At 34.6% G+C, this 17,752-nt stretch overlaps 1 protein-coding gene and 1 non-coding gene across 9 annotated transcripts in view; one reads left to right on the forward strand and one right to left on the reverse strand.

The window, feature by feature from the left end:
- LOC142981212 (AMP deaminase 2-like) overlaps positions 1-17,752 on the forward strand; it is a 72,677-nt gene that overhangs the window by 20,963 nt on the left and 33,962 nt on the right. For 2 of the 8 annotated variants that reach the window (XM_076126947.1, XM_076126946.1), the window contains exon 2: positions 1,594-1,742. The exons of 3 other annotated variants lie outside the window; for them this stretch is intronic. In XM_076126947.1, coding sequence (XP_075983062.1) covers positions 1,670-1,742 — 73 coding nt within the window. In that variant the 5' untranslated portion in view covers positions 1,594-1,669. Of the gene's footprint in view, positions 1-1,582; positions 1,743-8,771; positions 8,927-13,673; positions 13,891-17,752 lie in introns of those variants that run through there. 3 more of the 8 variants (XM_076126944.1, XM_076126948.1, XM_076126945.1) reach the window with 3 other exon arrangements.
- On the reverse strand, positions 8,218-8,306 carry TRNAY-GUA (transfer RNA tyrosine (anticodon GUA)). The gene is given in 2 exon segments: positions 8,218-8,253; positions 8,270-8,306. It is a non-coding gene; the product is annotated as a tRNA-Tyr (tRNA).

The following is a 17,752-nucleotide window of genomic DNA, read 5'->3' on the forward strand; positions in this document are numbered from 1 at the left end:
CAAATTCGGTTATCATTTTTCCGTTACCCCTATACTTCGGCTGTAACGCTTGAAGAAACTGGCCTTTAAGGAGAGTCATACAGTTAAAGTTTAGTTATACTCGAAAGCGATTTGTAATTGGTCCTATGTTCCGCGTTATCGGCATTGAACAATAAGTCGTAAATAGTTTCGATACACGTGATAACTGTGCAATCAATCACTGTTCAGCTGTATCTTGATAAATGTACGAGTTAGCCGCTATATTGTGACTTTGCCTGGCTTTATTTAACCCATTACTGTCCCACTGCTGGGCAATGGTCTCCTCCTGGAATAAGGGAGGGGTTAGGTCTCATGTCCCTTATGCTAGCTAAGTACCTATGGGTTAGGGACTCAAGAACTGTGTTAGGCTTGTAAGATTTAACACGATGTTTTCTTTCACCGTTAGAACAAGACAAGTGATAATCATTTCTAATACTCACTTCGTTTCCAAAGGTAACTGGTGTGGGAGGTGATCGCTTAGAGCACTCGGCTTCTGCTGCTCTTTACAGTTGTTATTTTATGTTATTTTACTTAAAACATAGCAAACTTGGCTTTGATAGTTTTGACACAGAGTAGACGCTAAAACTACAGAAAATATGCTGCACTAAAAGTCTCTGTGGAAGGCTTTTAGAGTTCTTTTCACAAATATGGAGGAAAGTATACTTTATTTTCTTACCTATATAATACATTTTGACATTTGAACCGAATAAAACATAAAGTAGAAGCGAATGTTCTAGGTACTTTTCCAACGAAGTAACGGAAAATTTTATTCTTGTAGATTCTTGGTACTTTTCCGTAGTATATTTCCTATTCGTTGGGCCCATAATGGGAAATTTTCTTATTCTGATTTTATATGTATAATGTATTATATATATTTATTGTATAAAGGGACGATATAAGCTTATATTTGGATAGAAAAATATTTAGCTTAGTTAAGATATAACTATAATTTCTACAAATATCCATTTGTTCCTAGACACAAACCGTTATAGGCCTATAAACACTGCGAAAATTGGTAAAAACTTTATGCTTCATAAGCTCAATATTACTTACTATCTCTAGCTGATGTAAACTAACAAACAAACACACAAACTGCATTAGTAATACAAAAGTGTTTTATCAGTGGAAAATCTCCGAAACGATAACAACTGCAAATCTTGAATCTGGACACTCGTAGTTCAATATAATTTTAGTGCTGGATCTTTAAATAACATGTTATTTTTTATTAATATTCCATCTATATTTATATAATAATGTATATTTTTAAACTACACTTCTTTCTGTGAAACAATGTAGACATTTATAATAGGTTTTCTATTACTTTTCTTCAGTAAAATAATTTTCAGATTCCTGGTTTTTGAACTATCAAGATTTTACCTATTTTTGAAGTCTTACTTTCCCTCACAATAGTTCTAAACTGCTTTACTTTTGGGCTGCTTTTCTTGTAGTTCTTCTTCTTCTGAAGATCTTAGAGATAGTCCACTGCATTGGCATTCTTTCACACTCTTATAAAAGTAAAAAACTAGTGTTTTATAAAAAATAACATGTTATTAAAGATTCAATCGTTAATTTTAGTATCAAAGTGTAACAAAAGTGTAAATAAATAAGGATATATGTACTGTATATGATCGGATGGACTTGATCAAGTGAGATGTCGATCAGAGGCGTGCAGGATGGCTCCAGGTCGCCCATGATCATCACTGATTCGTTCTTCGATGATGGTGGTAAGAGAATATTTACCTTTGAATCTGTTGCATGATGAATGACTAATATTTTTGAGGACTTATATTTATTCTTTTTTTTTTATTTACTTTATTGCATGCCTAAAAATTTGTTTAAAACATTTATTGAGGGCATGCAAAGTCCCCAACCCGCACTTGGCCAGCGTGGTGGACTCAAGGCCTAACCCCTCCCTTATTACGGGAGGAGACCCTTGCCCAGCAGTGGGACATTAATGGGTTAAATTTATTTATTTTATTTTTATTTATATTTAACAAAATTTTGATTAACTTTTCGGCAAAACTTGTGTTTTAGGAAGGATTGCACTGTGTAAAATCGACAAATTTTATTAATGAGGAATATGCCTAAATGTGAATGTTAACCACATTTTTTAAAATGTCTTTGCTGTAAATTGAAACATAAGTACCTACTTAGCAACTAAAATCAGGATTATAAAATACTAAAGCAGTCAAGCTTGACCTCTCGATCAGTCTATTTAATTGTTTGACTTCCTAGGTACCTTAGTGCCTAGGTGGCTAGGTGTCTAGGTGTCTAGGTGCGCTGACAGCCCTGCCTTTGTTGTCAAGTCAATATTAGCTCAGCTGAAAGGCATTACGTGTAGAGTAATGCAACTAAGCTTAGTAGCAACTTTTAAAGAATTAAATGGCTTATAGAAGTTATACTATACTAGTTTCTGGTCGCGACTTCGTCCGGGTGAAAAGATTTCACGGGGTAAAAAGTATCAATCCAGGTTTTAATCCAGGTTAGAAGCTATCATTGTACCAAATTGCATTACAATACGTCTCTTAGTTTTTTTGTGGAAGAGTATCAAATGCATCCATCGATACTTAAAAACTTTGGAGGATGTACTTATTCTCTCACCCTCACTCTGTCTGTCTAAAAATCTTTGTTAATCCGCTGAAATGTTTTTACAAAATTTGGTATGGTGGGGACCTGCTGGCTTAGGTACTGGTGAAGCTTGAATTCGGCTTGATCAAATGCTATTCCGTCAAAAGGAAGACTACTGGTGTCAATAAATGGAGTTCTGAAATCGTACCCCTAAATCTCTATGACTGGATATGAGATCCACTCGAACCAGTTGCTGGCACAGCTATGAATATAACGCCTAAGAAATACACCTCTTCTTCTACAAAAATCACTGGTGCAGTCAGTCCCTATATTTTTTCCAAAAAAGCACTGCTGTAGTAGTTCGTTCCGGCTTGAATGCAACAGTGTGCGCGTCTGCCGGCTGAACGTCTCCGATCGATCGTGATGAGTCGTCAGGCGAGGGTTCAACAACCTCCCGTGAGCTCTGTTTACCTGTCTGTCACGCGAGCCTCCGTGCACACTTGCTGGGTTAATGGGAACTTAGGACCCAGCAGATGACATTGATATAAACTTACTTCTGGTATGAATATTATGCAATCTACTTTCTCTCTCTCTCTCTCTCTCTCTCTCTTTCTTGCTATGGATACGGTAGTACTATTACTTATTCTGTGCTATGGATCCCATATGGCAGTGGGGTCAGCCTTCCCGACTTCTCCTCCAGTCTGTCCTAGATATCGTCTTCAATATTATGCAATCTACTGATGTACCACGTAGATACATAATAATATAGCGAAAGGTCGGACTGGTTGCACTCGGATTTAGCTGTAAAATAAGGCCAGCTAAATGTGCCCTGTATAAGTCGTATGTGACCAGTTTTAGGGTCACGTGACCATGCTCCAGGGTATTTGTAAGAACCCAATAGAGCTATCATAATTTTTAAACTTTTGCATTGCATGTTTTGTTTTATAGGGGAATTAACGCGAACTTCACACGCATTTTACTTTGGTATGCCCAATTTGGCTATAGCCCTATAGAGATAAACGCTATTGTGCTGCTATACGGGAATCAAACCCGTGACCTTTTATTCAACAGTTGAATAAAGTTCCAACTGCACAGAGGCGCAGTATGTAGGCATATCTAAACATACAACGCGAAAGTTTTAGTTCAAAACGAAAGTATAATTCCTGTATAGTATAATTTTCCCCATTACCCTAACAAACACGCCACTCAATCGGTGTGCTAATGAGGTCAGGTGTTTAAATCCAAGTTAATCAAGTGTCGAAGGTTGAACCTTGAACACTCGGGAGGCTGCCAGCTCTTTGATGTGCTAATATCTGTGGACTGTGAGCTTCTCACATTTGTTTCTGAATGCTGTTCATTCATTTTAACTGTTTTGTGTCTATATTTGTTATGCTTCAATTTTGGAGCGAAATGCCTGGTTGCTAACTACTAACTAATATGTTTGACAAATGCCATAGTACGGTCTATGTTATGTTTTAAAAATATTCTGTACAAAACTGCTGGAATTATTTTTATGAAATATGTAAAACTAGCGGACCCGACAGACGTTGTCCTGTCTACACGTCTTTAATTTGAAAATTTTAAACTTTTTTACATTGTCCAGCGTACAAAATTTTGAATCTAAACCATTCTCAGATCCCCTTGAACACACACAAAAAATTTCATCAAAATCGGTCCAGTCGTTTAAGAGAAGTTCAGTGACATACACACTTACAGCAGAATTATACAACGTGTCCCAAAACTCAACGTCAAAACGAAAACCTGAGCTAGGCCGAGTTGTGTTGGCTCTCAAAAAATAATTTAAAAAAATCTATCTTGTGTAGTTTAAAAATGACAACCATTTTTGTAAAATTGCCACCCTCTGATGAGTTTAGTCTACTGTGGCAACAAATGACTTCCTTTCTAGTTCTTTTTTTATGTGGAGTACTCTTAAGTAACGCTCCTACAAAAATCAATTCATAATTTGCACACAACTTCATTGGAATATCAGAAAATAGCCTTTTTATGGCGAATTATGCCGTGAAAATAATTTCATCACTCAACTTTCACAGTCTGTCCTGAAAAATAATTGTACTACGCTTTTTCGGCATGTACCCTTAAAAGTTGGCGCATTTAATGAGCTTTTGAAAATGGTATAACACTTACTAATTTATTTCATAGACAATGAGAAAATAAAAAAAAACTTAAGATAGTCGATATTTAATGTATTATTAGTTCGTCATAAAACTTTCTCAAAATTATTCTAATGTCATCTAGGCGTTCTGTGATTAAAGAGAAGTAATGTTTAATTATTGACGATAAAGGAAAGGTTAATTTAAATAATCATAAGATTTTTCATAATAATTGATCTTTATTAAAACAATCCCAAATACAATAAATGTCACTAACACCATGAATGTAGCGTCACTATCCGTCCCACTCTTTAATTTTTTCGTCGCTTTATGCGACTGCCGCCCAAGAGGTCTCGGGTTCGAATCCTGGGTCGAGCCAAAAAGTAATTTTAGAGATTTTCTGTTAAAAAAATTCTCAGAGATTATCCGCAGGTAGGAAGTTGAGGTAAGGGACCTCCGTACCTCGGAGAGCACGTAAAGCCGTCGGTCCTGCGCCTGACCTCTCTCTGGTCGTGACGGTTTAGCCGTCCCACCAGACTATGAGAGTGTATTGTGCACACTTGGCCACTATAAACAAAAACCTGCACTGTTGGCTGGTTTCAATGAAACTGACCGCCGTATCCGAAATCTATCAGGACAACATCATCACAGAACGCTTAGATGACATTAGAATAATTTTGAGAAAGTTTTATGACGAACTAATAATACATTAAATATCGACTATCTTAAGTTTTTTTTTATTTTCTCATTGTCTATGAAATAATTTAGTAAGTGTTATACCATTTTCGAAAGCCTATTAAATGCGCCAACTTTTAAGGGTACATGCCGAAAAAGCGTAGTACAATTATTTTTCAGGACAGACTGTCAAAGTTGAGTGATGAAATTATTTTCACGGCATAATTCGCCATAAAAGGGATATTTTCTGATATTCCAATGAAGTTGTGTGCAAATAATGAATTGAATTTTGTGGGAGCGTTACCACAGAATAAGTAATAGTACTACCGTACAGAAGGTCCACTTCTGAACAAAAGTGAAGTTTAGGCATAAAAAATTACCTACACTAACGACTGCCACACGAAATTGAAACTTATCGCGCTGCGCGAGCGTTCATACTCCATTGGGTATCGCCGCGCGTCTCCGGTTTCACCGCCGGAACACAGGGTTATCACTAGTCGATATAAATATTAAAATAAATCAATAAAGAGAACAGTGTGTACCTATGCAAATACAATACTTCAAAACATTTTAATCTGTTCCTAATAGTGTCTGAAAAACCCATTAACCATTATAAAATAAAATTATAATTGTATTGCTGTCTGGCCATTAAATAAATATAGGTAGGTACCTACATAACTTTACTATAGGTAAAATCAAAGAAGCGAATAGAACGAACGATTGGCCGCCGCCACTTTTTTAATAGGTATTCCGTGGATTGTGCCGACGATATTAAAAAATGATATTTATATATTTATTATATTATTATGATATTTTCGATTCCGTATTGTCTTTGTTCACACATAAACACTACAGTATCTTTTAGCTTTTTTACGGTATTTTTGTTGTTTAGTTGACATTTTTTTTATTTAAACAGAAAACAGATTAAAAAAATAGATAAGTGCAGCTAGCACTAAATCGCGCGACGCGGTCAGCGAGCGCGCCGAGTGGCAACCTACTGAGATAGGCCGCATATGCGGCCCGGCGGCCGATCATACCTACTCTGCGGAGTGGAACCCCCCTGGCGTTACTTAAGAATACTCCACATAAAAAAAGAACTAGAAAAGAAGTCATTTGTTGCCACAGTAGACTAAACTCATCAGAGGGTGGCAATTTTACAAAAATGGTTGTCATTTTTAAACTACACGAGATAGATTTTTTTAAATTATTTTTTGAGAGCTAACACAACTCGGCCTAGCTCAGGTTTTCGTTTTGACGTTGAGTTTTGGGACACGTTGTATATATAAAGATATGTAAAATATGGGAAGAATATCCGAGTTGAAATATGGGCTACTGTTTACCCATGTGTCCGCTTGTTTTAATATTTACCCATAAGCCGTGAAACTGGTTTCAAGTGTATAGTTCTCCACACTGATACTAGATGGCGTTTGTAACAGCTTGTAATAATAACAGGTGTATTTAAGTCAGTGGTATATTTCCTAGTGACCTACAGAACTAATTCTGTTCTGTCCCACAAATGGGAACGGCTTGATAATGACTTTCAAGTTTATTTTAAGCTTTGTTATTGAAATGTAGATTCCTGGTGGTATTTTTAAATTTCTGTTTCCCTTTTTGTGATGTGATAATGGACATAAGCTTTTTACTCTTTCACGCAAAAACTTACAGAGCGCTTACTATGATTCAACGATAATAAAGCTACGCTGAAAATTGTAGTTTATTCTTATCATGATTTTACTCACTTCCAAGCTTCGTAAAAATAAAATTAAAATCCTATAAACCTACTATAATTCTCGAAAGTACGAAACCTAAAATTTATTTAGACACTGAGTTATCGAACATCGAAATTGTAATGAAAATTTTGGATTAACGACACATAGCTCTAGTAGATAAAAGATAGTATGTAACCTGGAGTAATACATAGGATACTTTTCATTGGGAAATCTCATAACGCAGACGCAGTCGCGAACAAAAGTCTATATTTATAACTGAAAACTGCAATCAGACCGCGATGCCGTACAAAGCCGGTACCTTTTCAATCGGCTTACAAAACTACCGCGATGAGATGAATCCCTATTATTAGATTAACTTGCTCTATACCCTGCTCGGACGGATTAAGTATTATTTGATACTAACTTCTGTCTATGAGTTCGTCTTCATGAAAGTTTTCCCGGGATAAAAAGTATCCTTGGTGTTATTTTTCATCCAGGTTACATGTTAGTGTATCAAATTTCTTTAAAATCTGTTCCGTTGCTATTTAGTGAAAAAGTATGAAACAAACATGTGAAACATACATCCTCACAAACTGTCGCGTTTATAATATTTATTAGTAGAATTCTGTGCTGCGTAACGTTATTATACTGCTACGGTATTTCATTATCGTTAGGAGTGCATTGAAATCTGGGAAGCGTCTCATTAGCTGGTTTATTGTGTACAAAGATTATCCTACTAATCCAACTAATATTATAAATGCGAAAGTTTGTAAGTATGGCTGTTTGTTACTCTTTCACGAAACATCTACTGGACGGATTTTCATAAAAGGTTCACTGATAGCTTATAAGCTAGATTTGCAGTTTTTACATCACGGATTTTTTTATTCACGGAAATCGGAAGCTAGTGAGTTAAGTATAACACTATCAAAGGCCTAATATACAATATATTTAATACAGGTATAGGCACGCTGCAAGTGTGTGTCTTTTTTGTTTGTCATAGGTGATTTCATAGCTGGATTTTTTATAATTAAATATTTCAAAAACCAAACATATTAATAAAAATAGTGGTTAACTTAGCTAAAATCAAATAAGATTAAAATAGCTGTTATTATTGTTATACGAAATAACAAAAAGACTCCTTCGAGCCGGATTTGAACCAGCGACCTATGGATATCAACAGTTTGTCCTCTACAGTCCACCGCTCTACCAACTGAGCTATCGAAGGCTTGAGAGTGGGCGCGAAATTGTAAATCAGTTTCTTAAGTTGAACGCAAGACGTCATGGTAGGGTGACATAGCTGTTTAGAAAGTTGATACTTTATTCATTTCGCGTTTCAAACCAGACTGAGATCCTGATTTGCATAGTATTTTTATACTCATTATCATACAATTGTTCCAGCATAATATTTATTTCGATTTGACCTTATTTCAAGTACATAACTACTATTTTATTTTCTTTCACTGTTTATAATTATTGACACTTATTGACGCGTAATATATCTTTATTGATTGTATTATTTTTATTCTCAGTTTCTTCATCTCCCTTATCAGTTTAACGTATAGGTATGTAACTTGTTATTTGCGTTGCGAATAACATTAATAGGACAAAAAGTGATCAAGGCTGCGCAATAAGTCACCTTAAACCTTTTGTTTACTATGATAATGTGTGTGGGCGAGCGCGGAGGTCCGCGTCAGTTCGCGCGCGACAGCACCGCGCGTCGCCGGCCGCCATTGCGCCTCTGACGCGACGACACACGCGTTCAACTGTTTGAACATTTTACGTTCCGCGTGGCGTTCTATATTTCAAAAACAATTTGGTTTTTTTTTCTAATGGCACTGTGATAAGGCATGTTCGGTTTTTTTAATCTGTGTTGCGTCTTGTTAGACGTTAAGTCTAGTTTGGTTCTTATTTTTTGCAACGCAGTTACCAGCTGTTTGATGTATTGTTATTGTTGCGTTTAGATATAATTCTAATGTTTTTAATACATATTTATTACAAAATTGTGATTAAATCGAATTATATTTTTTAAAACAGTAGAAATATTTGAGTGAATATAAAATGCAATAACAGCTTTAGTACATTTAAGTGCTAGTAAATCAATATGACGTGTTATAGTTAGTCGAAATTTACAAGGATCTTGCATACTTGTGGCATATTTGTATACTAAACGTGTACTAATTAGAAACTGAGCAACACGCGATGAAACCAAATGTGAGGGAGTAGTGAAAGTTATGAAATTCTTTCGCTAAACTCGTTTAAGTTGATATTATTTAAATAACTGGTTAGCCTTATGTAAACACTTGAAAAGTAAATATTAAATATACGTAATCATTTAATATGTACGAGGATAAGTTTACAAGTTATTTTAAATCCGGCAAATCGTTTGTTTATAATATTGCGTTAAACAATAACATTGTAAGGACGGATGATCGTCGGAATAGATTTGTGTTTAATAGATAATTAAATAAGGAAAACACAATAGTAAAATAGTTCCTAGAACGTATTGTAATTAGTAATTACTATAACGATGATGACTCACACTACCTTAGTGGAACGATAAAGGATAATAAAATGCACTTAAAACTGCTAAATTATATAAATTACTCACCTATTTTAAATCCCTGCTAATATAATAAATTGTCTAGCGTGGTGGACTCAAAGCCTACCCTTTCCTCGTTTGGGGAGGAAAGGAGACCCTTGCCCGGCAGTGGGGCAGTTGTGAGGTTAAAAAAAATCTCTGTCTGTCTGCCTTTTCTTACCACCCAAACTGCTAAACGGATTTGAATGACATTTTGTATAAAGATAGTTTCAAACCCCCGAAAGAATATATGATGGTTTTTGTCACCGAAATCCCACGCGAATGGGAACAGTCCGAGTAACAGGCCATATAACTATAGTCGACTAAGAGCCAGTTTTCACAAAAAATATGGTTTAGAACACAAACAACAAGGTATTTAAAAACAACGTTACCTAATAATAACATAGGTTTTAAAAATATATAAGTAAATTGAATAATAATATTTGGTAAACAATATGGTAGACTGGAATTTATCTGGAATTCTAGACTGAAAATTATGTTTTACTTGAGGCCGCTCGCGACTTCGTCCGCGTGGAAGCCCTTCACGTGTAAATCCCGATCCCTCGGAACCTCCGAGATAAAAAGTAGCCTATGTGTTATTCTGGATCTTCAGCTACCTACTTACCAAATTTCATCGTATTCGGTTCAGTGGTTTTTGCGTGAAAGAGTAACAAACATACATACAATCTCGCAAACTTTTGCATTTGTAATAATAGGATGTATGTTTTATTCTCTGTTCTGTGTGTGATAGATTATAAGCTGACAGCTTAAATAGACGAATACTATTAGTGATAGAACATCGACTTCACAGCTCACTTTCAGATATTTATGAATTATTCATGATACGCGAGTTTGTTTTGCTTTTCTCTGTAGTTTTGGCAAACGCTTTCTTGATAGTAAGAAAGAAATAGTAAAGTCACGCTATATTTCCATTGGGCAAAGTAGACAAGATTTTTTTTAATTTTTTTTATACACGAAAAAAAATTCTTTTTTTATATGTTTACCCACTTCGTAACATTTCCTGAGATTAAATAGTATCCTATGTGTTAATCCAGACTATAAACTAAAAGTTAAAACCGTAGTACCATCTGAACAAACTTTTGTATCTATTCTATTAGGAAGAGTTTTGTTCATCTTATATGCAGCTTTTGTGGTTTTTAAACTAATAATCAACTGTAATGTTAAATCCAGAAATCAGTCTATAACAAAATACAGGAGAGACACTAAAGCAAAACTCGTAAAGGTTATCAAACTCTTAAAATTTAGAACTAACTAAATCAAAACACATCAAATAAAGAATATCACAACACTAGCTCATATAAAGTGACAAATCACTACAGTCAACATTGTACTTCTCATTACTAAGTAATGGAAAAATTGCCATGACTTATAAAACTGGCCTCATAAACTAGGTATAATTGGGCTCGAGCCCCGCCTTAGCCGTGGAGTGCTCAATAAAAATACGTGACGCGCCTTGCACGACGCCACTTGTACTATACCCATTACCTAGTGTACAATATTATGGAGTTATGGAGTAAAAACTACCTATACCCTTCTTCGAATTTCCAACTATCTTTGTACAAAATTTCATCCAAATCAGTTCAGTCGTTTAGATATGATTAACCCCTGGTTTCTGAGGTACATTTAGCGGTAGTTTATCTATTCAACAGTGTCAAAACTCAAACAATAAAAACGCTATCGAATAGATAAACTACCGTTAAATTTACTCAGAAACCGGGGGTAACACAGAAAGAGGTCTCATAAACTGCGGTAGGGGTAAGTAAAGAAGTAGCGATATAACAATAAAAAATATCTCTTTTATAACCCGACGTTTCAACCAAGTTACACCGGTCTTTGTCACGGCTGGGGGCATGTTTTGAATTAAAAACCAATATAGGTATGTTTTTATTATTTCTTTGTCTAGGTGTACACAATTTGAATACAAAGAGGTTTTAATACTGTGTTGTTTGGTAACAAGTTTGTTTGTACAACTCCAACTGGTTTTATTAAAAGTGGATTTTAACTGTCTACTTAGATAACTTGGTGATTTAGGGTTCCCACGTTAGTCTGATGTGTTTATTATTGAAGCTGTTATTGGAAAAAGTAGTTTAAGATAGTAAAGATTTAAAAGTGGCCAGTTCCTTGCAGGAATTCTTATTGGTCTTATTTTGGAATTGGTGGTAAATTCTATTAATGAATTTTTGACAATCATAAGTGTCTGTATTTGACCTAAATGATTTTTGAATGCAAATCAACTCCATCGCGTTTTTTGACCAACTTTAAAAAAGAAGAAGGATTTTATTTGGGCTATTTTTTGAACCTAATTTAAAAAAGAAGGAGGTTTTTATATTGGCTTTTTTTTTTTAAATTTGTGAACCTGTCCACAATTTTTCACTGTATTGTAAAGTGTGTTTTCCATTAGTAAGCGAGTAAGTGTGTTTGTTGTGACATTCTCGCATGACGTCACCGGTCGCCGGTCGCCGGGGCGTGCAGGAAATATTTCGCGTGTAATGTCAAATATGAAACAATGATTCAGTAATTAGTAAATTTCCGTCCACATAACACTCGTTTTATAAATAATAAAGTCATGTCTCTATGTTTGGCAAAGTTACCAAAATTATGGACTTTGCCTATGTAAAGTTAAAAATTAGGGACGAACATGGCGAAGCGAAGCAATAAGATTGATCCTAAAAAATAACAGACCTGAATAACAAAGAGCACATTGGTCTGATAAATACACGGCTAATTAAAATATACATACAATTAAACATAAACATAAAATTTTCCTCTATCGTGCTCAAATCGACACTTCCTTAAACCAAATTAATGCCAGGTTTCTGAGTTCATTTAGCAGTAGTTTATCTTTTAAATATCCTTAGAACTCATATCGTCGGTATAATGGGAGAACTGAATAACTCTTATTTTGGCCAAATTGACCTTTTACCATTTTCGTGATCCCCAAAATATGCCGCATCTTTTGATCTAACAAATATTCCTATATCTTAACCCAATCTAAAAATATGGCCATTTTTGTAGCAATTGATAACTTGGTTTTTGATTTTTACTATTTTTTTGGTTCCTGAAAAACAGTACCGAGATCGCGAATTTCTCGAAACTTCAAATATTGAGTTATTTAGTTCTTCCATTATACCTTTGAGTTATATAGGTATTTCAGATTCACATTTTATCATACTTATAAGGTGTTCGTTTCCCAATAAATATAGTACGACGCGAACGAAGCCGCGGGCAAGACTTATTATTCCCCAAGTTCAAAGGCGCAGTAAAATCGTCTCATGTGTTGTATAGGGCTTGTTAAACGGTACATGAACAGGGCGCCTATGACGTCACAGTCAGCTGTTCGTCGCCATTGCGGGCATAGCCGTGCTCCGCCGTATTTGGGTCGAATATTTTAATTTGTTACTAACCGGCAATCTTGGCCGCTCTGACGCAATGTTACAATGTTTGCCATTCTTACTATTTGTTTTTTAAGCTAATTATCATACGAAGAGGTCAATATTATTTTAGAATACACAAAACTTCAGTACTGAAAGGAAATATTGACGATTAAAAGAGCAAGCCGTGAGTTTCTTGCCGTTTCGTCTCACGAGCAACAGCTTTTCCGAAACGGTGGTAGATTAAAAATACTATGACTATTTCAAATACTTGTAAAAAGTTTATGAAAAAAAACATATTTGGCTTTGACTTTACTGATATAAATTGTCTTGATCATAATATTATAGATAGACAGATATTTTCTCAAAAGTCCATCTTATAACATATAGAAATAAAGCATTTAGGATCTTAAAACCCACCACGAAACGTCGTAATTATGTATTTTGTATGTCTCCGATCACGTCTAGACAGTTAATAATTGCTCCACAATTACATAAAACTCGAAATCGGAACCAAACACTCAAATGACTCACGCATAAATTAGCTATTGCATTTTATATTCCTCACATTTCCGGTCAAACGACTACTTGAATTACATTCATATTTGGAATACTTCTCATTCGGGATCAACACGTCGGCAGCGACTGACGTCTATCACAGTGCTATTATATTTAAAACTTTACGATAACCTTTTACAGATAATGTTGTAATGGTGTAATATTGTATATTGTGTTGTGAATAGTGACTTTGTTCACGATGTACAGTTTTGATAAAGATCTGTGGCACGTGAGGCGACCTTCCGAGTCCCAGGATACTCCACCACCAGAGGAGACCAGACGTAATTATATTTTAATTGTAATATAGTGGGGAATATAGGGGAGGTCTTTGCCCAGCTGTGTATTATTATAGGCTACCCAAAAAATAAAAGTGACATTAATAGTGTGAAAAAAAAATTAAGCAGATTGTTTTAGTTAAGTATCAGGGGTTAGTAACACAGCTTAACAATAAGTGTGAGATAACTTATTCGTTACATAAAGAGACAGCGAATGTCTAAAATGATAAGCTAACCTATGCTTATTCAGAAATATTGATAACAGCCATGAGGCCATAACTTCTTACGTACTTTTGAAAAATTGTTTTACTTTTCGAACATTTTTTTACAAAAATATACGGCTGAATCGAGAACCTCCTCTTTTTTACGTCGGTTAAAAATAAAAAGAATGAAGCCACGTGAAAACTAAACTAAACTTTCAATAATATCGTTGGCGGTTCAAAGTGATTCCTAAAGAAAACTTCGTATATTTCTTTTAGTTCATAAACTAATTGCTTTTCTTTGAACTGGGAATGTTTATTTCAGAAATAATATTTAGTGCTTCGAAGAAATCTTGCAATTAGTGAGTGCATTGAATCGAATATAATAGAGTCATGATGTATAAATCGATAGCATTTTGTTTATAGAGTTATGTAGGTCAGGCCAGCTTAACGGGAGTTCCAATACTATATTTCTAGGAAATGTAAATGTTTCTGTATATTTATATTGAAATATTCGTATTTATTCCTAGAATTCCAACTTTCCTTTGAAAGGTTTTCATTTCATGACAGTCTCAATTTTTCGTAATAACGTTGTCACCCTTGTGTTGTTAGCACGTCTGACATTTAAATAAATGATATTTAGAATGATTATGCTAATAAATGATTTTCTTTTTTTAATAATTTTATTTTATTGTGTTTTTAAATATAGAATTAATTTATAAAGTATTTTTTGGTTTGGATATTTTTTTCGTGTGGCCAGTTTTATAAACGATTGAAAAAAATTACGTTGAACTGAAACGATACGTCAAAATTGTATAATTTGGACTAAAGAAAGTTAATTATCAAGTAGTAATACGTAATTAATCAATCAGACACATGCCAGTTAAGTTAGACTTTCACCAAGTAAATAATTCTAAGACTGACATCTAAGGCAGAGATACTTGCTCGTTCAGTTCGTTCTCTACATTGTTTAATGTCAATTAGTCTATACATTGAGACACTACACTGAAATTCACTTAGCTTTGCGTTTATTAACTCTTTAACAAGACACTTCGTTTGTTGAGATAATTTTGTAGTATAAGGATAAGCCATATTTTTTATATTAATAAAGAGAACTCCTGCATTAAGAATTATTGCTCTTGTGTCGCGGGAACTTTTACAAACATACAAACAACACACACAAAGAACACAGACCCGTGACAATTATTTGTGGATAGATATTTATTATAGATTTTATCATTTTATTTACAATTATAGATACAAATAATATTCCGTGTGGGAATCGAACCCACGACCCCCCGACGCGATGATAGCGACGTGGTGGCCTAAGCCACTGCGCCTCGAAGGAATTTAATAGTACCACAGATTTTCTAGTTAAAAGAATTTCGCTACATTAAAGTTATGTGCTAAGTATGTGTAACTTTGAACTTAAATAATATATTATTAGAAATATTTTCAACTTGTGATTTGAATGACATTAAGTATAGCCATATTATTGACATTAATGTCAATCACTATAGTAAATAGTACAAGCTATGTATTTACTTGGTTGAGTACATATCTGGTCTAATATTGTACATAGCTGTAAATAAAAATGTCGGCAGTAGTGAGTACGCATTGCGTATACATTTGAACGAGCGTGTTGGCAGACCGTTCACTTTCTTAACGATTTTATGTTGGCGGATAAACTAAAACATGTGACTAGTACTTATTTAACTGACTAGCAACTGAACTTTGAATTTTTATGCCTTTGAAATTTCAAGTTAAATTTTCTTTTTTATGCCCTTGAAATTACAGGTTGAATGTGATTCTAAATGGTGTATATTTGACTTGATAAGTCGTTCCAAGAATTTTAATAAATTTTGGAGTTAGGTAAATCTATGTATATAAGAAATAATTGTCACTTGTTCTAACAGTAAAGGAAATCGTGATGAAACCTTACATATTAAAAGTCCGTATTAATGTACCGGTGTCAACTTAGAACTTATACTCGGCATTACTCGGAGATTTATGCAGAGGTGAATGAAATATCCCCGCTTTTCGCCATTTATTATTTATCTAAGTGCCATAGATGGCGAGCCTATTGCTATATACCGGGTACATTACCAAACTCCGGATTACTATCAAGAGATATTTTGAATATAAATTAGACATCATCAATAGCATTTTACCTGACAGGGAATCAAACGCGAGACCTCTTAATCGGCAGTCTTATTAAAATAAGAAATATTGTAAACGTAGAGTACAATACCACTAATTAATTAACAGTCTCTCTTTCAATACATAAACTACGATGTAAAGACTAACTTAGTTAGATACGGGCGCTAGTGTCCGGCGGGCAGCCTGTTCTGTGACCTAGATATAGTCTAGATAACTTAATCTAGTCTAACGCGATGATATCACTTATCTATACAGAATATTACCTAGTTGATAATTTGATCTTCAGATCTGAATGTTTAACAGATGCTTAGAATATCTCGACCTAGCTATCATAACTTTGAAAGTTTCGCGTTGCATGTTTATTATATTAGAGCTTTGCGTGTGTATTATATTGCAATGCCTGTTTTGGCGCAGGTCAAACTGGCAAAGGTCAAAGGATAAACTGCGCCGAAACGTCGTGTATTAAAATACTGTATTCTATTTTATTATACACTAGCTAAACTATAGTACCTAATGTACCTATTTATTATTACAATTCTATGGTTATACCCGAAGGTGTAAAAATGTGTGGTTAATAGTTAATGTACGTTTTATTGTTAGTCCTATCCTATGTAATAGGGGGCCAGTCTATAGCCATACAACGGGCATATTACAAAACTTCAGGCTACTTCTTTTTCTTATCGTATGGTCAGTGGTCAACCTAGTGTCAAAGTTGTTCAAGCCGCCCGAAGGCCTTTGACATGGCTTAACGACTGTTACCTTAGTAGATAACAGCCGGATCCGACTGTTTACTTGCCCTCCGAAGCATGGACACGCCCAGCGCAAATACCACTAAGCGGTCACCCATCTATGGAATGACCATGATTCAGGTTACTGATCCATATTCCTATAGAAATTAAGAAAACCCGACCCATGGAATCTCCGACCTCATTATCAGTGTACTAGTTGCTATCATTATATCTTGAAATAAAAATAGAGTTAAATAAACTAAAACATGGTATAAAGTTAATTTCACAATAATAAAGTCGACTGTCTTTATTTGACCTATCATTATAATATACTATTAACGTCATATTTATCAAATTGTTTTGATAAAATACATAATTAACTAAAATAACAACGGTTAGCGAAACGTGTTGGTTATCAATTCGCTACAGTTTGGAGGGGTTATCTGAGGTCAGGGACGAAATATACAACTATCTTCAATAACTGTTATAACTATTTAGTTATTGTTATTTCTCACGTGTTACTTAAACATATTGTGTTTACATAGAGATTGGAAATGTTTTGGTAATATACTTGCGCAATCATATTTTGGGGTTGAATGTCGGTTATTTGATTTTGATATCAAAAACTTTAGATCTAGCTTTTGGTCCGCTTTTTAATTGACGTACTTATTAATTATTTTCAAAAAGGTAAAAGTATCCAAATAATTTTTGGGGTTCGGCAACTTTACTATTATATTTATATCTTTGCTTTTGGCCTGACATTTGTTGTCGTGTAAGGTT

The sequence above is a fragment of the Anticarsia gemmatalis genome, chromosome 19, assembly GCF_050436995.1.
Source record: "Anticarsia gemmatalis isolate Benzon Research Colony breed Stoneville strain chromosome 19, ilAntGemm2 primary, whole genome shotgun sequence".
Taxonomy (NCBI): domain Eukaryota; kingdom Metazoa; phylum Arthropoda; class Insecta; order Lepidoptera; family Erebidae; genus Anticarsia; species Anticarsia gemmatalis.